Source organism: Diplotaxodon limnothrissa, linkage group LG12 (assembly GCF_057381915.1).
Source record: "Diplotaxodon limnothrissa isolate DT_005_m linkage group LG12, D_limnothrissa_male_GT1.1, whole genome shotgun sequence".
Classification (NCBI taxonomy): domain Eukaryota; kingdom Metazoa; phylum Chordata; class Actinopteri; order Cichliformes; family Cichlidae; genus Diplotaxodon; species Diplotaxodon limnothrissa.
This window is the reverse complement of record NC_140607.1, coordinates 40,326,670-40,352,504: the sequence shown is the minus strand read 5'-3', so window position 1 is coordinate 40,352,504 and position 25,835 is coordinate 40,326,670. Positions and strand designations below refer to the sequence as shown.

At 43.6% G+C, this 25,835-nt stretch overlaps 1 protein-coding gene across 2 annotated transcripts in view; it reads right to left on the bottom strand.

Moving 5' to 3' along the window:
- fnbp1a (formin binding protein 1a) overlaps positions 1 to 25,835 on the bottom strand; it is a 35,035-nt gene that overhangs the window by 5,248 nt on the left and 3,952 nt on the right. Inside the window, exons 4-14 of one of the 2 annotated variants that reach the window (XM_085366991.1) lie at positions 25,176 to 25,323; positions 15,555 to 15,617; positions 15,338 to 15,433; positions 15,126 to 15,140; positions 14,914 to 15,042; positions 14,690 to 14,836; positions 10,581 to 10,757; positions 10,285 to 10,491; positions 9,474 to 9,488; positions 9,281 to 9,390; positions 1,309 to 1,441 (exon numbers count right to left, since the gene is read on the bottom strand). In XM_085366991.1, coding sequence (XP_085223117.1) covers positions 1,309 to 1,441; positions 9,281 to 9,390; positions 9,474 to 9,488; positions 10,285 to 10,491; positions 10,581 to 10,757; positions 14,690 to 14,836; positions 14,914 to 15,042; positions 15,126 to 15,140; positions 15,338 to 15,433; positions 15,555 to 15,617; positions 25,176 to 25,323 — 1,240 coding nt within the window. The remainder of the gene's footprint in view (positions 1 to 1,308; positions 1,442 to 9,280; positions 9,391 to 9,473; positions 9,489 to 10,284; positions 10,492 to 10,580; positions 10,758 to 14,689; positions 14,837 to 14,913; positions 15,043 to 15,125; positions 15,141 to 15,337; positions 15,434 to 15,554; positions 15,618 to 25,175; positions 25,324 to 25,835) is intronic. The other variant, XM_085366992.1, reaches the window with a different exon arrangement.

Genomic DNA, 25,835 nt, shown 5'->3' with positions numbered 1-25,835 from the left:
GTACAACTCCTCCATCTAACACACTGTATATAGCTACACCGTTTTCGCACACACTCCTCTTCTTCTTCTCATTCAGCTATTTATCAATATGTGATATATATATATATATATATATATATATATATATATATATACACATATGCATGTATATACATTGTATATATTGTGTCTATTTCTTACTTAGTGTAGTGTCTGTCTTTGTTACTGTTAAGCTGGAGCACTGTAACCAAAATCATTTCCCCTAGGAATCAATAAAGTATTCTGATTCTAATTCTGATTCTTTAAGTTTGTGAAGATCATCAAGGTGGGTTCTTCATCTTCTTCCTCCCAGGTCCCCTTTTGGGTTGCTTCTTCTTCAAATATTGATCATCATATGATGTGAAATAGAGTGCTGACGTCACAAGGACCAACCTACAGGACTAAGCCTAGAGCAAGTGGAACAATGTTTTGGATTCACTGTTGACGGCGTGTTTTATTCTTTTTTCAAACCATCAGTCTTCTCTTCCCAAAATCAGTAACATCCCCAAAGAGTGTCCCATCATCACTGATTTGATAAAGGCCCAGCTGGAATGTTTTAGAGCTTCCTTTACAAATCTGTGTTCCTTTGCTTTCCCGCCTCCGGTGCGACTCCCCTTGTCGGACATGATGGCCTGTGTGGCGGGGCGTGGTCTCATCCTGGGGGCTGGCACGGGTGCTGGAGCTGCCTGGACGTCAGCCACTCCCACGCGGTCGAGGGTGGTGGGTGTGGGTGGTGGCGGTGGCCAGGACCCATGCACGAGACGCTGCCACCAGCTCCCTCCATGTGGCCGCCATTTCAGCCACCATTTGGCCCAGCTCCTCCGCCCGGTACCGCGTCTGCCAAGCCCCCATCCCAGGTTCTAGCACCACTGTGAAATATTCACAGTTTCACGCTCTTCAGCATCTTCAGTAATACCGGCCGAAGCTTTCCCGTCACACACACTAACAACAACAGACCGACAGGACCCAGTTCAGACTTTAAGCCGGCGAGGCGTGATTGCTCAGGTGCGTCCCCCTCCCTTGCTGCTGCCCGTCACAGCCTGATTTTGGAAAGAGGTATTTCGCACTGGAGAAGGCCCCTGAAACCCACATCCTGATTTGCTCTGCTTCAGGTTGTGTTACTTTTGTAATGCTTATTGCTGTTTCTGTTGCTGTCGTGGCAAAACTGAGCCTTTTAACTAGCACATCCTCCTCTGGCTTAGTGAGCTTCCTATCGATAGGTTCTTCACCCACTAATCCAATTTCTAAGTCATAAAATAATGTGTGTACGTGCTATGTGTTTACAGAGACCTGGTTCCTCCTCAGCTCCTCCTCCAGCCTTTGCAGGTTCTGCTTCACTTCATCCAGTCGAGGCTCCAAACTGCTGGCATCGCCCATCTGAGGACTTCGTTCATAAACCTCCCTCATCTTCAACAAAGCGTCCCTGAAATGACACAGAACCATTAACACACATGCACACACACGCACAGAGTCCCCCACCAGGACCAACACCCGTCTCACTAATGAGACAGCACTTTGGATCAGCTCCAGACCCAGTTCTTCCTTTGAGCTAGCTCCACCTCTGGCGCCACTAAAAACATGAAACTCTGCTGAGGTTCGCTGATCCAGGGAACAGGTTCAGTTGAAACTGTGATATCAAACTCCAAAGAGAGCGTTAACTTACCATCAGTTACCATTGTAACAGACTCTGTGAACTTGACCTGCTCACTGAATCGGATCCACCCAATCATAGGCTGCCATGAACCAGATCAGAGTCCAGTTAAAGATTGGGACAGATACAAAACATAACAGGATCATGGATTCACATGGGATCGGGCTGGATCCAGTTCAGCTCTGGTCATTTCCAGGTCATCCTGTCCAGCTCAGTTCTGTTTCTGGTCACAGCGGATTATTTCGATCTGTGTTCCTGATTTAAACGTCTGACACTGAAGCAGCAAAAGTGTGAGCACTAGAAAGTTTGCTCTACAAAACCTGCGCTGGCAAACAGTAGAGGGGCTGTAATCAATTTCAGATCACATTAATGATTAATTGCACTACTGAACAATTAAAAACTATCTCTTAGGTTTATCTTAGATCTCAGGTTTAAATATCTATCCTTTAAATTAAGGGAGGAGACTACGGAGCGCACACATTCCCAGACCTCTGATGTTGAACTTCTACAACTGTGCCATCAGCAGCGTCCTGACGCATGGATTTCTAGTGTGGTTCCCCAGCTGCACCAAGGCCGATCAGCAAGCACTCCAGCGGGTGGTGAAAGAAGCTGGCAGAATTATTGGAACAATTCTGCCAGAGATTAGTAATATCTTCCCCACTCGCTGTCTGAGGAGGGTGCACAGTATCCTGCGGGACCAACATCACCCTGCACGCCACCTTTTCCACCTGCTGCCCTCAGGGAGAAGGTACAGGTCTATACAGGCCAGAACATCCAGACTGGCCAACAGCCTGTATCCACAGGCTGTGAGGCTCCTGAATTCTGCCCCCCTCCCCTCTCTGCCCCCCTCTCACAGACAATAACCATATCCAACTTCTTAAATAGCACTGAACTGGTTTGCATTGGTGCATTATATCTTTATTCTCTCTCCCCCCTCTTTCTTAAATAGACAACCATCATATCTCACAGTACAATAATATTGAACGGGTTGCATTGTTGCATTTTGTCATGTTTCTCAGGTCTTTGTCTGAATGTCCTATGAACATTACCTGTCTTGTTCTCGTGTTGTTGCTAAGGATTGTCTCATTGCACTGAAGCCACACTGGGTTAAATATTTACACTTGGGTTTTAAGGGGTATTTGTTTTTTTTTTAACGGGTTGTACGGAAGCCCCAAACGCAATTTCATTGTTCTTTGACAATGACAATAAATAAATAAATAAATACTTGAAATACTTGAAATACTTCTGTTTACAGAAAAAAATTAAAACCCACAGATTCCATTAAAGTGTATCTGATCAATTCATGCAGAAAGTTTGTTCTAAGAACATGACAAGACAATTACTCATGAGCACGCAACATTCAACATTTATTGTGCCATCTTAGTCATCTGAGAAACAGAAAAATCAGTGACATAGCTCATCAGGCTCACAATCCATCAAAACTCATAGGTTGCTCCCTGTGAAACAATAAATTTGAACTTGGTCTTGAGCACAGTTTGGGTGAAGACAGATTGGGTGATTAAGTTTGAATAAATTCTGACCAATACTCTAGAAGCAGTAGCGATTCTTGTGAATTGTGGACAGCTGGTCAACAGAATCCTCACCATGGCATGAACTCATCAGACTTTCAACAGGATGAGATAAAAACTGTTAAAATTAACAACATAAAGTCTGCATTATTGTAATGTATCAACGGGACACTTGCTATATTAGAAAAATTATTCTTTACATTTGCAAAATGTTTAAACTTCATTGTGCTCAGGCACACCTGTTAGCATAAAACATGAAATATTAAAATAGTACAAAACCTTTACTGTTAAGTGACAGTAAAGATCAGTTTATAACATGTAGACATCAAACTCTTGTATTTGTCTTCATTTACAACTGCAACAAATTCTACAGAACCAATTGCTCTGAAAATGAGTACATGCTTCTGAAACATTTGATAATATGAATATTTCAGAAACATCGTTTGAGTCTGCTCAATTGCAAAACAAAGGAAAAACTACTGACTTGCATGAGATAAGCATGTGCAGAGTCCACCATTGTATTGTTGTTCACATAAGTTTCTTAAACCATGAACAATGGAGTGATTGTCTAATCTGGAATGCAAAGTCTGGTCATTTATTGATATACAAAAGTGAAAATGGGAGCTTGCAAGTATAAAAAAAACAAACAGTAAAATAAAAACTGTCCTTAACACTAAGGCAATTGTATGCTGTGAGCATACAATTACAGTTCTGCATGGCTTTCCGCAAGAGTCTGTTTCTTAGACCATGCACAAGTGAGGAGCACTGCCTTCCACCAATGTTCAATAGGATGTTCTGAATGACTTCAAAGGTGTCCTTAAGTTCCGTTGGATAGTCTATGTTGAGGGCAAAAAGAAGGCCCATCGGCATGGAAATGACACTCGAGACATCCCTCAGATTAGACAGGATTACTGCCGCCTCAATGACAACCAACACATCGATGATGTCTTCTTCTTTCACCATCACAATGCCAACCTTCATCCTCTTAGTAAATGTGTCTTCAATACCCGTCAGCTATGAAAGGGTTCAAAGACAAAAAAATAATATACACAATTACAAATACACAATAGAAGAAGAGCCATACTGATGCTTTGGATGATGCTGATTGGCTTTGGGTAACACTTATTAGTTGTTAAAAAAATTTCAGAATGAGATATGCACCACCATGTTACAAATCCATTTCTTGCTTTAAACAAAGACCATGTTCATAAATAACAGAGCATGTCTTCAATTGCAGAATGCAAACAAAAATGTAAATTTAAATTTACTTATTCGAAATATTGGCTGTGCTCTGAGCCAAATGTGACTGAGAATACATGAAATGTGCAAACTGGAGCTAAACTACAGGATCAGAATGTGGCTCCACAGACAATGCTTCTTTAATCAGTAAGAGTTTATTTTTTCCCCTTATATTAACAGCATGAAAAAAGAGCATATAGACATGGATGGACAGGTTGCATAACTGGCACTGAATATCAGCATCCACCTTTACCCAGCTGTCCAATGACTTTGACTCTCAGTAACCTTTAATTGCTTACCCAGTTTACACAGTCTCTTTTCCAGGGTCCAGGACATTTCACCAAAGTATTGCCCCCCACAGCTGTAGCAGCCACTGCAACCCCTTAAATATCCTAATATCTCTGGCATTACAATATACAATGTGAGAAATCAAACACAAAGCAGAACAGTACAGCAGCGAAATGTCAAAGACCCTGGTGAAGACATGAATAAACACAAGAAACTAAGAATATAAATGCTAGTTTGTCAGTTAGTTTCTCTGAAACCCAGACCAAATCCAATGTCACAGATCTCATAATAACACATTTGGTGAGGAAAAGCATACATGTAAAAATTAATCGCTAGATTCATCAATTAGGAAAATCATCGCTTTGCCCAGCCCTAGTGGGGAGTACAGGCAGAATTTTTTTTAAATGCTTTGAGACTCAAATTTAAGCAAACCATCATCTGAGGCCCATTAGAGAAAACACAAACACACAAAAGCAAATAAACAAAAAGATGCACTTTACCTGCCGTTCAGTGAACAATAAGCTCTGTCTTGAAATATTTTAAAGTAGAATGAGTGTAAAAACAACTCTTATGTGATGTAAAACTTTAGTAAATGTGGGATGTAAAAGAACACTGATTAAAAGTAACAATTTTCTTATTCCTCAGATGTTTACCTTGATGAGCAATATACTGCCTCAAAGTTACACAACAGGCTTTTTACATTAAAGCCAGCAAGTCCATTACATACTCCTTCTGTGACCACATGATCTCTTAAATTAACCTGTAAGGCTTTTTTAGATCTGAAATACTGTCCACATTCTGTGTATGTGCAGGGAAGTGGACAGCAATTTCCACAGAAAAGTGCAAAGTTTGCAAGTCCACCTCATTTAAATGACAAAAACAGATGTGATCATCTAGACCTGTGAAAATAAAGTACCCTGACACTAAAATCGTTATATCATTTGTTCTACAGAGCTATTAAATTACAATATAATCTGTGGTGTTTCCAGTATGAAAAAAACCCCACAAAAGGTAACTTACCATTTGACTCCATTGGCAAGAACAAATGCCCGGCATCAAGTTTGGCTTCACAGATCTAAAATAAGTAAAATAAAAATATATGTTATAATTGTATTGTTGTTGCCATTTATGCTGTTTGCTAATTTTCTGACATATAAACAATGTTAGTTTTGTTACAATACGGGGAATGCAGTTAAATTAAAAGTTAAATTATGCAAACAAACAAAAAATCAGAAACAACCCAAGGGACTTCCAAAAATCAGTGTCTCTGATGCCAATTATTTTATCACTACAACTCTTTTAGTATGGAAACTCACACAATTTGGTCAAACTGATCACAAGAGTTCAAAAATAAGTTAAAATGGAGCTGTTGTTAAGCATTAAGCATTTCAGGGTAAGAAATAACTGCACAATATAATTACTGCAAGAAATAAACACACTGGAGGACTATCTGATAAAAAACTAATATAATGCTGGTCTGTAGATCATATTTTGTCTCAGTCCTCAATGCACTTTCACAGCTTAGCATGCAGCAGTAAATAACAACTTAAGTGATTACATAGGAGTAAACAGATAACAACAAGCACAGGAGTCCTGCCAAATAGTTCTTTTTGAACTCAGCCAGTTATTGGAAATATTGCCAAAATGAACTTCCACCAAAATACAACAGCCTGTGAACTTCAAAGAAATTTACAAGTACAGAGACAATGTGAAATAAGCTATATTAATTAGCTGAGTTAGCTTGCCAATATCGCAACAGTGGTTGAGTGTACAACCTTAAAGCTAGCGGCACAATACTTTTGATTTGGTCAGTGCTACCCATAAAAAGGCCATATTTCAGTTTATTAGGTTAAGTTTGGTCATGACACACAAGCTGGACCTTGTCGGCTAAAGTTATATTAGCTAAAGCAAAGATTTTGGTAAAAGAAAAAAACACACATCATGCCATAAATTCAAAACATGTTCCAACTTTTGTAGCTCTCTTTCCTTGTAATTATAACCAATGTTACTCACCTTGAAAGCAGATTCCAAAGAAGACGATTAGAAAATGTCCAAGTAAAGTGAGCATGTCGTTAACCGCCAATTCTCCATGATGCACCTCGATAGCAGTCACGTGGGACAGTTTTGAATCCTGCTGTGCTCAACTTCCCCATATTGTCAAGTTCACATAAGTTGCTGATTTAGCTGGACATGAGTTTTCGAGTCAGCTTTTTTTGGTGTAATTGGGACATTTTTAACTTGTAATTTTGTGCTATAACAACAACTTCAGTCATCTATCATCAAACTGATATAGAATAATATGTTACAATAACAAACATCTAGAATTACATTTTACAGTGTAATCAAACCTCTGTAACTTTGCTCTGCTTCACTTCAGCAGCATCAGGTCATGTTCACATGTTGATTCATGGTTTTCTGCTGTTTTTGTTCTACTGCAGAATATTGGTTATCTGCTATAAAAAGCCAGGCCAGGAAAATCTGCTTCACGTTTTTCTGTTTTATCCTCAGTGACACAAAGAGATCTGCTGTGATGTTCACACCTCTGATAAAGTCTCACAAGTTTTTTTTATAGATCTAAAAAATATGGAGGTGTGGCACCCCGAGTATTTTGAGCATCAAGAACAAGTCTGAGATGCGTTCCTTGTGTGTTCATGTACAGCGCCCCCCCCATATCATCTTTTTTGCTATTTGTTGTGACACTAGTTTGCATCATAGCACAGAGCGAAAAGCTCATTTGCTCCCACCTGATGTGATGTTTAGGTGGGAGCAAATGGGGCGATATTTAGGTTCGCCAGTAGGTGGCAGTGGCGGTTCAAACGGGTGACTGGCAAAATTATCCCTCACAAAAGTAACGCAGGCCAGTTTTTGTAATGGAAGCCGTCAATAACACTGAACTGTTTTGCTGTGTTTCAGGTGATAGCAATATACAAGCACTACATATATTTATGTAAAGTTTGGAGTGTAATTCTTGTTTTATATGGTAAGTGAATAAGAGAGTTGTTTCAAGTTATTCGTGGGTAACGCAAATAACGTTTGTGCGCTAGCTAAGTCACCACCTCATACTGTGACTTGTACTGTAAGAGTGCTGCTGTGATGTGGTGCTGTGTAAATAACACTGAGTTGAACAGAAAATGGAATCAGATCAGTGTGTGTGTCTGTGTGTGCGCGGTGTCTGTGTGTGGGTGTGGGTGTCTCTGTGTGTGTGTCTGTCCGTGTGTGTGGGTGTCTGTGTGTGTGTCTGTGTGTGCGCAGTGTCTGTCCGTGTGTGGGTGTCTGTCCGTGTGTGTGTCTGTGTGTGTGTCTGTGTGTGTGTCTGTGTGTGTACAGTGTCTGTCCGTGTGTGTGGGTGTCTGTGTGTCTGTGTGTGCGCGGTGTCTGTGTGTGTGTGTGTGTGTGTGTGTCTCTGTGTGCGCGGTGTCTGTGTGTGTGTCTGTGTGTCTCTGTGTGCGCGGTGTCTGTGTGTGTGTGTGTGTGTGTCTGTGTGTGCGTGGTGTCTGTCCATGTGTGTGTGTCTGTGTGTGTGTGTGTCTGTGTGTGCGTGTCTGTCCGTGTGTGTGGGTGTCTGTGTGTGTGTCTATCCGTGTGTATGGGTGTCTGTGTGTGTGTCTGTGTGCGTGTCTGTCTGTGTGCGTGTCTGTCTGTGTGTGAGTGTGAGTCTGTGTGTGTGTCTGTGTGCGTGTCTGTCTGTGTGCGTGTCTGTCTGTGTGTGAGTGTGAGTCTGTGTGTGTGTCTGTGTGTGTGTGTGTATGTGTGTGTGTCTGTGTGTGTGTGTCTGTGTGTGCGTGTCTGTGTGTGTCTGTGTGTGTGTCTGTGTGTGTGTCGGTGTGTGTGTGTCTGTGTGTGTCTGTGTGTGCGTGTCTGTGTGTGTGTCTGTGTGTCTGTGTGTGTGTCGGTGTGTGTGTGTCTGTGTGTGTCTGTGTGTGTCTGTTTGTGTGTGTCTGTGTGTGCGTGTCTGTGTGTGTGTGTCTGTGTGTGTCTGTGTGTGTCTGTGTGTGTGTGTCTGTGTGTGCGTGTCTGTGTGTGTGTGTCTGTGTGTGTGTCGGTGTGTGTGTGTGTGTGAGTCTGTGTGTGTGTGTCTGTGTGTGCGTGTCTGTGTGTGTCTGAGTGTGTGTGTGTGTCTGTGTGTCGGTGTGTGTGTGTGTGTCTGTGTGTGTGTGTCTGTGTCTGTCTGTGTGTGCGTGTCTGTGTATGTCTGTGTGTGTGTGTCTGTGTGTGTGTCTGTGTGTGTGTGTGTGTCTGTGTGTGTCTGTGTGTGTCTGTGTGTGTGTGTCTGTGTGTGTCTGTGTGTGCGTGTCTGTGTCTGTGTGTCTGTGTGTGCGTGTCTGTGTGTGTCTGTGTGTGTGTGTCTGTGTGTGTGTCTGTGTGTGCGTGTCTGTGTATGTCTGTGTGTGTGTGTCTGTGTGTGTGTCGGTGTGTGTGTGTGTGTGTGTCTGTGTGTGTGTGTCTGTGTGTGCGTGTCTGTGTCTGTGTGTGTGTGTCTGTGTGTGCGTGTCTGTGTGTGCGTGTCTGTGTGTGTCTGTGTGTGTGTGTCTGTGTGTGTCTGTGTGTGTGTCACCTCTGCTCGCGCTCTCTCTGTATCTCCTGGTTGATGTTAATGATGCGGCCCTGAAGTTTCTTGCGTCTCTGTTCAGGAGGAAGATGGCTGCAGTCGGCCGGACTCGAGCCCTGCAGCATCAACACACTCGTTAAACATCAGTAAGTCGAAGGCTCAAACACACCTGGACGTCTCTGACAGGTGAGATACTGACCAGTTTGAGTGACAGCTGTCCGGTCAAAGAGGCGAGCAGAAAGAAAGACAACAGATGTCATCATGAATGTGCCAGGCGACTATGTGTGCGTGCACAACAGCTTGCACTGCAGCAGTTAGTGTAGGAAACAGTACGTAGTAGACAGTGCCTAACACAATTATTAGTCATAAAAACTCAAACAATTTAGAAATTTGTGATCAATGTGTTTGAAACTATTTTTTATTTTTTTAGAGAAATTGAATCAGTGTTTTAAAGCTGCTAGGGGCGACCGTGGCTCAGGGGGTTGGGAAGCGCATCTGTAACCGGAAGGTTGCCGGTTCGATCCCCGGGCTCTCTGTCCTGGTCGCTGTGTCCTTGGGCAAGACATGTTACCCTACCGCCTACTGGAGTTGGCCAGAGGGGCCGATGGCGCGATATGGCAGCCTCGCTTCTGTCAGCCTGCCCCAGGGCAGCTGTGGCTACAACCGTAGCTGCCTCCACCAGTGAGTGAATGAATAGTGGCATTGTAAAGCGCTTTGGGTGCCTTGAAAAGTGCTATATAAATCCAATCCATTATTATTATTTGGCAATCAAATAAACATCTGAGTGTCATTTGGTTTCTTCATCAATTATAAACATAATAATGATGATGATTATAATATTGTAGCATTAAAATATCACGTAGATTAAAGTGCATGCTGCTGGATTAACCATCACAGAGACATAAATATGACTTTAGTTTGTGGTGTAAACCTCACAGCAGCTGGACTCCAATATGTGTTATAGTATTTAAGATATAACGTAGTATTTCATGTAGTACAGTATGCAGTACATCTTGTACCCCTCTCTTGAGGCTGCGCAGACACTGCTTCCTGGTTCTGTAGCCAGAGGTCATGAGGTCATTCAGCCGCTGTGTGATTGGTTCTCGGGTGGCTGTGGCTGTGGGTGGGGACTGGGGACTGTTGGCCATGCCCCCGGGTGAAGGAGAGGTTGGGGGTGGGGGTGGAGGCTGGCGGGGGGAGGACAGGAGGGTCAGCAACTGAAAGGAGAGAAAAGGACCTGAGTACAGCCAGGTGATTCCTCCAGGTGTGTCTCATCTGCACCTTGTGTGTGTGTGTGCGCGTATACCTTGGTTTTTCGGATGAAGGGCCACAGCTTTCTGCTTTGTCTCCGCTCCTCTGTCCGGTTGTCGAGGTAACTGGATTCAGAGATGCTCCGCCTCATGGTGGCGCTGTAGTCTTCAAATTCGACATCACCCGGGGGGTCGAATCCTGATTTATACACCTCCACCACCTGACGGGTGTCCTGAAAGGACATTCACCACATAACATCAGCTAACCTTTGACCTTTACATCCCATATTGGCGTGTTTATGAAGGCACATTTTGGAGTTCCTTCATTAGAAACATATCTGCAGATGCACACCCTCCCGCACCTCAGTTAGAAGGTTAAAGGTCAAAGTTCATGACAGCAGAGTAAGAAAGCTGGACTTTTGTCAAAGCCGGGAAGGCTCCTAAAGACCGCTGCCTAAGCAAAACCCTGTAGTGATCCCGTACATGTCAGGAGTATCGGAGCAGCTGAGACACACTTTTTCTAAACACGACGTCTCTGTGATTTAAACACTCAAAACACGCTGCGCCAAAAACTGGTCGACCCCAAGGATCATGGTGCACGCTGTTAAGTGCAGGAGGATTGCCAGGATTTATACATCGGGGAAACCAAACAACCTCTGGCGGAGAGGATGGCACAACACCGAGAGCCACCTCGTCAGGCCTGGACTCTGCAGTCTGTTTACACCTACAGGCCAGTGGACACTCTTTCAAGGATGAGGATGTAACATCCTGGACAGGGAGGAACGCTGGTTTGAGGGCAGAGTCAAGGAGGCCATTTACGTGAAAAGGGAAAGACCAGGGCTAATGCGCACGCAGCGACCGGCAGTGAGTGAGAGCTTGGCATCCTAAGTTTTTACGTTTTTAAGTTCTTATCGTTTCTTTTTGTTTCTATCGCTGGCATGTGTTTTGGTTGAAGGAAGTGACAGTTTTCTTACAAAGTGACGCTCCACAACAGTGAGAACGTCATGGATTCTTTTTTCTTCATTGTGGTTGGATTTCTACTGTGCTGGCTTGTTTCCGATGATGTGGGCGAGGCCGTGAGTCAGCTGAGGATTGTTTGCTCCCGCGACGAGCTGTTACAACTTAACTTACCGTATGATGGTAAGGACCTCACCTCATGTATGCCGGATTTTATACATAGAGACTCTAACAGAACGAGTGAGAAGAGGAAAAGAGGGAGACGTGGAGGTGTTAAATTGCGTCTGAGGAGACAACAGGTCAGTCTGTTTCCCCTGCCGTCTGTTATCCTTGGAAATGTTCAGTCTCTTAGGAACAAGCTGGATGAACTCCAGGGAAACGTCAGGTTCCAGAAAGACTTCAGGGACAGCTGAGTGATGGTTTTTTCCGAGACATGGCCGACGGAGCTGGAGCTGGACCAGGACCAGGACGCCGATTTTTCAGTTGACGGTTTTGGAGCTCCCTTTCGCCGGGATCGGGATGCACGGGTAACAAGGAAATCTCAAGGAGGGGGAGTATGCTTGTATGTGAACAAACGTTACTGTAGCGCTGTGACTGTTAGAGAGTGTATTTGTACACCAGATGTTGAACTTTTATCCGTGTCGCTGCGCCCTTTTTATCTCCCTCGTGAGTTTCCACAACTTTTTATTACCATAGCTTACATTCAGGGCTCACCCCGCCTCCACCTGCAGCATCATCTCAGACGTAGTGCAGAAGCTGCAGGCGCTCTCTCCTGACGCCCAAACTTTATAATGGGGGACTTTAACCATGTCTCTCTTGAATCAACTTTGGGCAATCTGTATCAATATGTATCCTGTCCTACCAGACGGGATAAAATGTTGGACCTTTGTTACGGATCGGTGAAGAATGCTTATAAATCCCTCCCGCTTCCTCCTCTGGGATCTTCTGACCATAACTGTGTGCATCTCAGTCTTAAAACGAGAGAAGACAAAGACTAAGGATGTTGACATATGGTCAGAAGAATCTGTGCTTACAGATTGGGAAGTTTTTATTCAGTCTTGTGGAGATGATCTCGACGCTTTGGTGGATGTTACTAGCTCTTATGCAATATTTTGTAAAGACATGATTATACCCCGTAAGCGCGTTAAAGTCTACGCTAACAATAAGCCATGGGTCACTAAAAGCATCAAATCCTGTTTAAGGAAAAAGAGACAGGCCTTTAAAGAGGGGGCTGTTACTGATTTTCAGACAGCCACCAAGGACCTGAAAATCGAGCTCTTGAAAGCAAAACAGAACTACAAAAACCTTCTTGAAAGCAAATGTGCTGCAAAAAATTTTGGGTCTGCCTGGACTTGTATGAAAACCATAGCAGGGTTCCAAAATCCCCAGAGCAGCAGTCAGATCATCTTAGATGGTTTTAATTCAGACAGAGATTTGCAAACGCTTTAAACATGTTTTATGCTCGTTTTAGTTCTTCTGATTTCAGCGAGGATATTTCTGAACTGAAACAGAAACTGAGAGATACTCAGCACTTTATCATTGAACTCAGCGATGTTAAAAAGGCCTTTCATACTGTCAATGTGAACAAGAGCCAGGGTCCTGATAATATTAGTGGCCGCCTAATTAAATCTTGTGCTGATAAACTCAGTCCTATATTTCAGGTTATTTTGAATAAATCCTTGCAAACACAACATGTGCCCTCTCTTTGGAAAGAAGCAGTCGTGGTTCCTGTCCCTAAATCTAGTCGTCCAACAATTCTAAACGACTTCATGCCTGTTGCCCTCACTTCAGTTGTCATGAAAGTCTTTGAAAAAATCATCAGAAATGTGATTATGAAAGAGACTGAACATCAGCTGGATCCAATGCAGTTTGCATATAGGCCCAACAGAGGAGTGGAGGACGCACTTTTGACTTCACTAAATCTGATTCTTAAACATGTACAGAGTAAAGGGACTTTTGCAAGACTTCTTTTCATTGACTTTTCTTCGGCTTTTAATACAAAACAGCCCCATATTTTAATTAAAAGACTTTTAGATCAGTTTCGTTCTTTTATTTTGTCCTTTTGTTTGGTGGCATGGTTCAGTCAGACCTCTGTCACAGAGAAAAACTCTCTGAATCAGATAGTGAGATGGTCCAGTCGTCTGATAGGTGAGCCACAGTCTTGTTTAGCCTCCCTGTACTCCAAGCAGGTACAGAGGATGGCTTTATCAATCCTTAAAAATGGTTCCCATCCTCTAAGGGGTGAATTTCAGCTTCTTTCCTCAGGACGGAGGTTTCTATTTCCGAGATGCAGGACAAAGCGTTATAAAAATAGCTTTGTCCCCGTTGCTGTCACTGAATTAAATAAGAACTGTTTTTGATTCGAAATATTAAATTACTATATATGTGCTACAGGGAGGTTTATATCTTTATTAGGTATGTTTGTTTTTGAAGGGATGCCAAATGCTATCATTTTGTCTGTAAAGCAAATTTACCTTGCCTATGGGTATAAATAAAGTTACCTTGACCTTGATCTCTGTATCCAGGAGGGGGCCTAAGGGTACATCTGTCACCATCTTACAATGCTGTGATTGCAGCCATTCCCCAACTCTCTGTGAATGGTAAATGATCATAAACTGACCTCACAGCCCATTGTTCATTCAGTGCTGCTAGTGTCAGTCATTGTGCAAATGTCCTGTTTATAAGGTTGAAACCTGCAGTCAGCTGAGACTGAAGACATCATCTGATGATGATGAAACATTTCTCTCACTGAACAGAACCAGATGGACAGAATCAGCCTTTTGAGATTGAACAAGTGTGGCTGTTTGGAAGGAGAAAGCCTCTCCTCTAAGAAGAGCGTGGCAGAATTGGGTTAGGATTGCAAAGCTGCATCAGAACAAAGCACAGGACTTCTGGAACAGACAAAACCAGAGTGGAAGTCGGAGAACCCAGAGACACGTGCAAACTCAGCACACAACCTGGCCAGATGGTGGCGTTAGATATTCCCTTTCCACCCGCCATGCTCGCTGGCGTGTTTCTTGTGAGTTTACTCATCTAACCAAATTCAGTCTGAAGGGTCGATGGACTCAAGGACATCAACACGGTCACATCGGAACTTCTAGGGAGAAAACTAGATATCCAGATGTGCACATGGAAATAACCTTCAGGGCAAATTAGCCTAATCTAAATCAGGTGTTTGGTTCTGTGGGCAAAGTCCCGGGACTCTCACCTTTCTTGGCTGTATGCTTTCAGCAGCTTCCATCATGGCGTCCAGACAGCGGCTCACAACAGGAAGAACTTTTCTCTCAGCCTCGGCCAACGAACGCATCGCCTCCCCAATCCTCTCGATCCGCCGCTCCTCCATGTCCTGGATACGCTGCAGGGCAGAGGCACATGCCTGAGTACACATCGCCACACTCACTGATGACATCACTGCATAACAGGAAGTCCTACCTGGTAAATTACTGGTACCAGTGTGTGGTAGTGCTGGTGCTGATCCTGGTTAAACTGGTTTAAACTTGTCACGTAGTCTTTCCTGGACTCCTCAGCAGCTTGTTGTTTCTGCTGAGCTGTCTGACGAGCCTGAAAACAGAGAAAACTTTCACACCGACGATTGCCAACGGGAGACGACTCAAAATATGCTTATCAGTGAAGAAGAGACGCACCTTCAGCGAGCAGCGCTGTGATGGACGGACAGACAGAGAGAGACACAGGCAGACAGACAGGACTAAGTATGATGTTAGGGATTAAAATGGACCACAATCAGCTGTTTTATTCAACCCCTGGGTCATAGTTGATAAATAACGTCCAATCATATCACTGCAGGGGTGCTCAAGCTTCGCCCACACTCCCCCTGACAAGAGCTTAGTGTTCTGACCTTCTCTCCATCCGTTTTATTGTCCAGGTCGATTTTGTCGGAGACGTGCTGAGCTCGCTCCGCCTCCTTACAGTCACGTTCGAACCGCCGCTTACTCTGAAAAATAAGTAAAAAAAACCAACAAACAAACAAAAATAAACAGTCCAAACAAGTTTCCGCTTCTACAGAGTTTGGGGTGGGGACAGTGTGTTGGTGGGCAGGGGCAAAGGTCACTTACAGACTCCAGCTGTTTCCAGGAGCTCTCAATGTGCTGCTGTGCACGGCGGCCATCTTGGAAATGCTGCGACAATAAAACAGACTGGTCAGACTGGTCGAACCGGTTGAACTGACGAAATCACACTGAGAATAACTGGGTCTGCACTACAAAGCAAATTAAGCACACCCAGTTTGTTTCTCTGTGGCCTGTAGTGATGGAATTTCCGGCTCTTTTTAGAGAACTGGCTGTTTCGGTTCGACTCACTAAAAAGAGCCGGCTCTTTCAGCTCCGAACCAGCTCTTCAGGTTGTTTTGTTGCTTTAATTAATTTATTATTAACAATAATATTTATATATGTTTATATATAAATATATGCGGTGGCCCCTAGAGACAAAACATGCACAAACTCCAAAACACATTTCTAGCATGAACTGAACTTCCAAAACAGAGCTACTAGATCAGTTAAATTACACAATTGAAAGCACGAAAGCATATGTGTATTGTTTATGTATTTATACACAAGCATTCATATATAGTCAAATAATTAAAAAAAAAAAAAGTTCATTTACCTGTTACTACCACACACCAAATCCGGTCGTTGGTACTTGCTGGCTTGTGTAGCCACTAGGTAACAAAAGCTCAACACTGCCCCCTAGCATCCTGGAGCACTTCTGTTGTCTTTTGTACGTGCTTCAGAGTTTGTATGTGTTTTTACGTGTTTTGGAGTTTTTAAGTGTTTTTACGTGTTTTGGAGTTCGTACGTGATTTGAAGTTTGTATGTGCTTTGTCTGTAGGGGCCACCGTAAATCTCCATCCATCCTCATCCGCTTTATCCGAGGCCGGGTCGCGGGGGCAGCAGCCTAAGCCAAGAGGCCCAGACCTCCCTCTCCCCAGCCACCTCCTCCAGCTTATCCGGGGGAACACCAAGACGTTCCCAGGCCAGCCGAGAGATATAATCTCTCCAGCGTGTCCTGGGTCTGCCCCGGGGCCTCCTCCCGGTGGGACATGCCTGGAACACCTCACCCAGGAGGCGCCCAGGGGGCATCCTTGTCAGATGCCCGAACCACCTCAGCTGGCTCCTTTCGATGTGGAGCAGCAGCTGCTCTACTCTGAGCCCCTCCCGGATGGCTGAACTTCTCACCCTATCTCTAAGGGAGAGGCCAGCCACCCTTCGGAGGAAGCTCATTTCTGCCACTTGTATCCGCGATCTCGTTCTTTCGGTCACTACCCACAGCTTGTGGCCATAGGTGAGGGTAGGGACGTAGATGGACCGGTAAATTGAGAGCTTCGCTTTTACACTCAGCTCCCTCTTCACCACGCGAACAAGACCCTGAGATACTTGAACTCCTCCACTTGGGGCAGGAACTCATCCCCGACCCGGAGTGGGCACTCCACCCTTTTCCGGCTGAGAACCATGGCCTCAGATTTGGAGGTGCTGATCCTCATTCCCGCTGCTTCACACTCGGCTGCGAACTGTTCCAGTGCGAGCTTTTATACTTTTATTTATTCACTCCACATAAAATGTAATAAATAAATCATATAATACAAAAAACAACTATTCACAGTTCAACTTTTAACTATTTAAATTTTCAGCTTTTTCCTTTTACAAATTTAAAGTGAAACAACACAAAACACCGCAAACCACAACACAATTAAATATAAATTAAAATATGAAAACAAAAAGAAGATGCACATTCTCTGTCATATGGACCTGCATGAATAAACTTTCTGAATCCTTTATCATCTGCAACTGAAAATAGTTGTGGATGATTACTATACCTTTCTAATGTGACGTTGTTGTCCCTGGTAGTGATGTGCGGATCGATCCTGAAATATCGATTCCTCCGATACCAAACATTTATCTTCTAGAATCGATTCTCACATTAAAATATCGATATTTTAGTAATTTAGGGTAAATTTGTAGTTTATCATTAACAGAAACACAGTGGAAAGAAATTATAAAATTCAGATTGTCTACATTCAAAGGAACTACTTCCTCTTCCGCCTTTCATAGTCATGTGCGAAATACGGCTGTATAAAAGTCTCGCAGCCCCTTGGCGTGCGCACTCACAACAATGGCTGAGCGTAATTGGAGTCATGTGCGGACGTATTTTACCTCCACAAACAGCTGAGACGTGGTTTGCAATACATGTGGCAAAAAAGTGAGGTGTTGTGGCCATACTTGCCAACCTTGAGACCTTAGAATTAGGGAGACATTCAAAATGCATTTTACAGGGTTTATTTATCGGGTAAAATATGTTAAATGTCACCGTTATTATTGGCCGGCCCGGAAACAGCGGGGGTGTCCAAATTCAGAGGCTGCTTCCACCTGAGGACCGGCTTTCGCGGTCTAAAGAAAGCCGGGTAGTACGTCACGAGCTCCCTTGGTGGAGTGAAACTGCCGTCTGCTCCTTGCTATCTAAAATATAACCGGGCGCTGGCATAAACTCTCGACCATCTCACACTTTGTTTAATTAATTTTCTGTTTGACGTTTATTCAGCTGTGTGAAAACCCCGGAGGAACCCTCCCAAGGGATTAATAAAGTTTAATTTAATTTAATCTAATCTAATAACTTTAATCTCAGCCAAACCGATTTACTCACGAACAAATAAAACACTGAAAAAGCCAAACAATAACATTTTGAAGTTATCAAAGTGACTTATATATCATGTTTAACCCGAGTAATGAAAGACCGTGGGGGTTTGTAAACGATGTGTAGGTCGGCTCAGATATTTGAAGTTTACACAGCTACATTCTCACCTGAAAATATGTTAAAAGTTTTCTTGCGACCCAGAAAGAGAAATAAGAGTGATATTAAAACTAAGTCGCTGCCGCCATTGTTGGAAACTGGAATTGGCTGGGCCGCGCTATGAATTCTGCAATATGGTTTTTCAATTTTGTTGTCCGGGTGGAAAATCGGCAGGGTTGGCATGTATGTTGTGGCAACATCACTAACCCTGTCAAACACCTCAGAGTAAATCATATCACAGAATATGACGAGCGTATGTTGAGGTGAACTGAAGAGGAGGAGAGGGACAGGTGCTGCCAGGGCGAGACAGACGTCTCTCACGGAGTCCTTTACTGCTGCAGGCAGGCAAGGTGTTCAAAATGCGCACAACTTCAGTTTTTTTATTTCTATGTGATGAACTCTGCATTATTAAGTGATAAGAACAAGTAATCTGATGTCCTGTAATCATTATGATGCTATAATTTGAGATACAATAAATAAAATAAGTTTTTGTACAAAGTATCGGTATCGGATCAGTATTGTCGATACCACCCTGAATATTACTTGGTATCGGATCGGAAAGGAAATCAGTGGTATCGCACATCACTAGTCCCTGGCTCTCTTTCTCTCTCTCTCCCTCCCGCTCTGTTCCTGTGCTACTGAGTGTAACTACCGCCCCTCCCCCCTCTACCCAGCGTAAAGCACAAGGCTTGCGTGTGGAGTGAAGCGGAAAAAAGTGCGAGAGAGAGGGTAAGAGAAAGGAAAAAAAAAAAACCCACGGCTCGCGATAAGGAGCCGGCTCGCGCCGTTCACGTCAAAGACCCGGCTCTAAGAGCCATTTCGTTTGCGACCGACCCATCACTAGTGGCCTGGACTCAGGCTGGCAGTGGGATAAACAGTGACACGAAGCGGTCTGCTGCTAAGTTAACCACGGTTTGTTGATCTAGCTACTAGGGGTGCAACGATACTCGTATCGATATTGAACCGTTCGATACAGTGCTTTCGGTTCGGTACGCAATCGAACAATACAATTTTTTAAATTTATTAAATCAACTTTTTTTCTGACGATGCTGTCTGTGTTGAGTGCTCAGTGGATCTGCGTTCGACTACTCCGCCTAGGCTGTACTGTCGAGCGCAGATCCACTGAGCACAGCGCAAGCTAGCAAGACAGAAGCTAAGCTCGTTGCAACATGGCAAATTGAACCTCCCCCACCCTCATTCAGATCTGGCCTTTGGAACTATTTTGGTCTTCATGTGAAGTATGACCCCGTCCAGCCCCACGCACGGGGCGATCCGCGGTAGCTCGTTAACGGAGATTTGCCGTGTTGTGGCGTTAACGTCATTTCAGATTTACGCTGACAGCACTAGTGGGAACACAACGAATATGACTGCACATTTACACCGACAGCATCCTAGTGCAAAGACAAGTGGAAGCAGACAAAAACAACAAGCACGCATGCTACAAACTTTACCCGAGTCATTTAGACAGCCGTTAGCACAGGATTCTCCTTATGGGGACCTGATATGTTTAATATGCTGCTGAGAATATAGCCCAGAAGAAGCGCGTAGTATAGCTTTTATTTTGAAAGAGCCATTTCTCTGTAATAAACTCTCTTTTCCAAAGATGATTGATTTCTCCATCAGATAGATTTATTATTTTATCCCTTTGTTGTTTCAGCAACATTAAATTTAAAAACTGAACGTTTGAGTTAAAATATATATTTATAATTTTAATAAATAGCAAATTAAAAAAGCATGAACATTTTTTTGTATCGAAAAAATATCGAACCGTGAATTTTGTGTATCGTTGCACCCCTACTAGCTACAGGAGTGTTCACTTGAAAGGGGCGGTGTTTGTAGCATCTGACCAATCACAAACATCGAACATGTTTACACAGCAGCGCATAAAACACAATATAAACTGCAGTAAATCAGGTGTGTGTGTGTGTGTGTGGAGGTGCTGCCACTTGGCGTTGACTCTCTCTGCTGTAGAGTGTCACTCTCTGTTCCAACACACAGTGGTGTTTTTGTGTCACCAATTTAATTAAAAACTTATAGATAACTCCTTATTTCACAGTGTAATCTTCACGTCCTTGATCTGAAGCACACTCTTTGTTGATTAACTCGCTAAATGCATCCACAGCATTCCCTCACTGTGTCTGCAGGGTTTTGCTAGCTTAGCTCAGTGGTTCCCAAACTTTTTTTGCTAGGCCTCCCTTCGTTTTACAAGAAAAATGTTCGCGCCCCCTCTTTGCTTCAATGCTTTGTTTTAATGCATGCCTCTGTAGTGCTCACCCACATTTGCGTCTAAAAACAAACAACGTATTTAGGAGCACGTGTGAGAATAAAAACTAAGACAGCATTAAGCCTACACAGCCTCCAATTTTAAACAAGAACACTGATAATACAGCAGTAGTGAAGATGACGCTGTCATAGTTTAACATGGAGCCGTGGCCCATCTGCAAAAAGCAAAGAGTGAGCTCAGGTGGAGTGAAAGTTTTGTTTCCTAGCGTCCAAAACAGCAGCTGTTCCTGTAATCACCATTAAAACCTTTACTGGGAAAAAGCTGACAGAAGTCCTTCATCAGCACCTGATCAACAAACTTCAAACATGAAAAAGAAAAATCTCTGTAGCTGCTCCATCCACCACCATTTGCTTTGTTTAAATCGAATAGCACCAAATCACAACAGTTGTCTCAAGGCGCTCAAAGCAGTCTTAGGATGGTCTATAAGACACATTGATGGTTTGGAGAAAGTACTGAAGTTAAATTGGAAAGATCAATTGGCAAAGAAGAGTCTAAATAAAAATGGAGAGTCCTCTTCACACACTGAGGTCAGTTATGGTGTTCCACAGGGTTCAGTGCTAGGACCAATTCTGTTTACATTATACATGCTTCCTTTAGGCAGTATCATTAGAAGACATAGCATACATTTACACTGCTATGCTGATGACACCCAGCTCTATCTATCCATGGTGGGGCGATCGTGGCTCAAGAGTTTGGCGTTCGTCTTGTAATCGGAGGGTTGCCGGTTCGAGCCCCAGCTTGGACAGTCTCGGTCGTTGTGTCCTTGGGCAAGACGCTTCACCCGTTGCCTACTGGTGGTGGTCGGAGGGCCCGGTGGCGCCAGTGTCCGGCAGCCTCGCCTCTGTCAGTGCGCCCCAGGGTGGCTGTGGCTACAATGTAGCTGCCAGCACCAGTGTGTGAATGTGTGGATGACTGGATGTGTAAAGCGCTTTACTAGTCCCTAAGGACCCCAAAGCGCTTTATACAAATACAGGCCATTTACCATTTACCATGAAGCCAGATAACACAAAGCAATGAGTTAAACTGCAGGAATGTCTTAAAGACCTGGGGTCTGTTCTTCGTACCGCGCTAAGTGAGTTAGCTGGATTTGATTGTTGACGATTTCGCGTGATCTTGGATCGTTCGGTTCTCCGAAGCTCATCCGGGACTTGCTGCCATAGCAACAGAGCCGTAAGCGTAAACCTGCTCGGGAGCAGGCTTACTTTATGTAAACAAGATTAGATCGCAGCCACTCAGGTATGTCCGCTTCATTTATACGAAAACAACAGCGATATTTTACCACTGTTTTACCATAAATAAATATTATCAATGTAACTAAAGATAATGCAGCACTTGATCCTTTTATTGATGTCACACAGATACATACAGGTCATTTCGTAAAAAAAGGGAAATGTACTATTAATCATTCTATTACATGTATTTGATTATTTCAGATGTAATTCATATTTTAGAGTAGTAATAGTAAATTACTTCATGTAATCAAGATGAGAGACCACGGCTATAAAAGCGAAGGTGGATTTGGGAAGTCTGTCGCAGCCATGTCCTGTCCGTATACGCGAGCCACCCATTGCGGAAGGTGCAAGATTGATAAGGAGAGTCCTCAGAATCCAGCGTATATTGCGGGATAGACAGGATCCTTTAGCTCAGCGCGACAGTGTGCTCATAGAGAGATATCGATTTTCCCGTGAGGGTATTATTTACTTAACCAACTTGTTGACGAGGGGGTGCAGGACCACCACCTGTCTTTTTTTGCTCTGCCCTTTTCTTGGTTGCTGTTATAAACAAACAAACAGATTATTTCAGGGTCTCTTTTCAAGAGACTAAAAGCAATATAAGTGATAAATATTACCATTCTGTAGAATATTCTTATATTTCACTTTTACTTGTTCCCATGTTCTAGTGGGTCCTGTCGTGGCTCTAATGTGAAAGAGGATATAATGTAATATAATATAATATGATATAATATAATATAATATAATAAATTTACCCTACCGCCTACTGGTGTTGGCCAGAGGGGCCGATGGTGCGATATGGCAGCCTGGCTTCTGTCAGTCTGCCCCAGGGCAGCTGTGGCTACACCTGTAGCTGCCTCCACCAGTGTGTGAATGTGAGAGTGAATGAATAGTGGCATTGTAAAGCGCTTTGGGTGCCTTGAAAAGCGCTATATAAATCCAATCCATTATTATTATTATTATTAAATTACTTACGAGTTTAATTTGTCAGCAACTTTCTGCCAGCCCTCTCTCCTTGCTTTTGCAGCCTTTGCAGTGTTCCCTTGCGTTTTAATTAAACTCTGAAACTCCTGAAATCCCTCAATCAAGAGTTCTTGCTCTGCTGCCGAAAAATACTTTTTGCCGACCAATCAAAGGGTTGCCGATCAATGTTTCTACTATCGATGCGTAGCCCCTGTTAAGCCACCCAGTGATCTCACATTACTTCATCCAGCTATACTAATCGTCAACAACAGGTGTGTTCGGAGAACCGGGATAGTGAGCTCAAAGTTAGCGCGATGATTTGATCTTGGATGTAGTAAGCGAGGTATGAAGAACGGACCCCTGGATGGCCGCTAACTTTCTGCTTCTTAATTCAGATCAAACTGAGGTTATTGTACTCGGCCCTGAATAACGCTAGAAATGTGTTTTGGGGTTTGTACGTGCTTTGTCTCTAGGGGCCACCACATATATTTATATATAAGCATATATAGATAAAACCACTTTTTTTACATTAGTAATTCCTTTTGTGCATAATTTTATATTATTGTTAATAATAAATTAATTAAAGCAACAAAACAACCTGAAGAGCCAGTTTGGAGCCGAAAGAGCTGGTTCTCTAAAAAGAGCCAGAAATCCCATGACTATTGTACTCGGCCCTGAAAACCTTAGAAATATGGTATCTAAGCAGATTCTTACTCTGGATGGCATTACCTCAGCCTCCAGTAACGCTGTGAGGAACCTTGGAGTCATTTTTGACCAGGACATGTCCTTCAATGCACATATTAAACAAATATGTAAGACTGCTTTCTTCCATTTGCAGTTAATCCAAAATGCTGCTGTGTGTTGTTTATTCGTGATCTCTGAATTTGCATATGCCAATTCACCTGTCCAGGGGCTCGGATGTGATTGGTGGACGGAAGGATCAGCCTGGTGTAACTGGCTCCTGCTGCAGACGTATCCAATAAAGGACAATGGGGTTGGGGGGTGGAAAGTGTTACGTGCACTTTCCCCAGGAAGAGGAAGTCCAGCTTATTAGTCTGTGCCTAATGTCTTTTATTTTAAAGAGAACTTCATAAATCAGCTATGTTAGTGTGACTAAGTTACTATGGTAACTTCATCTTTAATTTAGGGGTGAGAATTTAACGCGTTAATTGCGATTAATTAATTTGAAAAAAATAAGACATTTAATTGCACTTTGCCTTCCAAGGGGAACTTTTGTCAATGCACGATTTGCTGGTATACCGATTACACTGATGCACACAGAAGAAGGAAGTGCGTTGCTAGGACTGACATGCAGTTTAAATGTTTTTTTCCATAAATTAAAAGAGCTTGACTTTATAATATTCATGTCCATATCTATTAATTCATTCTGTCGCCCATTAAAACCCTTTAAATAAAAAAAAAACATTTGTGTTTTGGGTCAAATGTTCTTGTGCAATTAAATGTGATTAATCGAGATTAATTAATTACAAAGCCTCTAATTAATTAGATAATTTTTTTTAATCGAGTCCCACTCCTACATCTGTGTTATTGGCATTGTCGCACATTTAAGTGCCATCAGGGTGAGGGTTAAGGACGAGTTTCTGACCAGGAAGTGACATAAGTTTGGCCCACATGTGGCACATCTGCAGCTCTCGGAATGACGGGACTATGTCAGAGCATGCCTCAGCCATGCTCACCACACGTTGCCAAATGTGGGGTGATGTGTGGGCTCCATGTGGCAGAGCAGCTGGGAGCTGGGTAACTGAGCAGATGTGTCTGATGTTCAGCTTTGGGCAGCACGCTTCCTTCAAACCGCCACATTCTGCTGAGCAGCAGAGAGGGCGGGCTTATGACACGATACCTGGAACTTGGATGTCAGAACTCACAATGTCACTAGCAATGCATCGCAATAACTTTGGTGCATAAAAACACGGTCGGGCACGTTCACGGACAGAGCATCATCACTGCTCTGTGTACGGCTTAGGAGGCAACATACATCCTGCAGAGCCACAGTGTGGACGAGGCCAACCCTGGTGACCATGGGCCTGATTCCAGTCCAGACTGCAATAATCAAACAGTAAATCAGTCACTGAATACCAGTGTCAATATTTCCCTCAGACACATTGTTGGTTTGAAGAAATCATCCTCATCATCAGCTCTCACTTTGACTTAAAGTAAATCAAAGTGAATCAAATTTTACTTCCTAGAGTTTATTTCTATTTTAGTTTGTTTGAACCTTCTGATGAAAATCACAGACACAGGTCACATGATCATCAACATGTATACACACGCTGCAGTGGGTAGAGTGATGTGGAAGCTGCTTCACTGTGTACTGTACCACTGTGACAATAAACCCACTGGACTTGACGAGTGTGTGTGTGTGTGTGTGTGTGTGTGTGTGTGTGTGCACTCACAGACTTCCTCTCAGTCTTCAGCTCCTGAGTGTATCGTGTCAGCTCGCAGACAATTTGTGCGTTCAGGTTTTCAGCAAGATCTTCTCTCTGGATGGCGAGTTCGTTCAGCTGCTGCAGAGTCGCCGCAAACGCCACAAACCAGGTGTACCTGAAACAACCAGTCGGCTGGCCAGCTCAGCTCACACACACTTCACAGGAAGCACATTTTCACCTCACGGTCAAAGCGCGCGGCCGTAGTTTGATGGTGCATGCGCGTCACTCTCCACCGGAACTCAAACCTGACCCAGACCGAGCACTGCACCCGTGTCCAGCTGACAACCATTTCCTCAGAGTTGCAGGTGCCGACTTTAACCTCGAGTCTGTCAATGTGAGGTGGAGGTCGGTGCCTGATGATGCCAGCAGAACTAACAAGCAGAGATGCGGCGACCACAGAACCCTCCAATCTATGGCTACCACCCTCTGCAGGCAGGGGACACCTCCGCCCCTTGCCTGTGCCTACAAATTTCTGAAGAGGTTCTGAAGAGACTCCGGGAGTGAGTCCATTTACTGTAGGCAGTATGGGCCGATCGACCACTCCTCAGGGAGCACGCTCAGCAAAGTGCAAGTGTTTTCATTGCAAGCAGAAACATCTGAACCAGCATTTTCTGATCAAAACTGCGA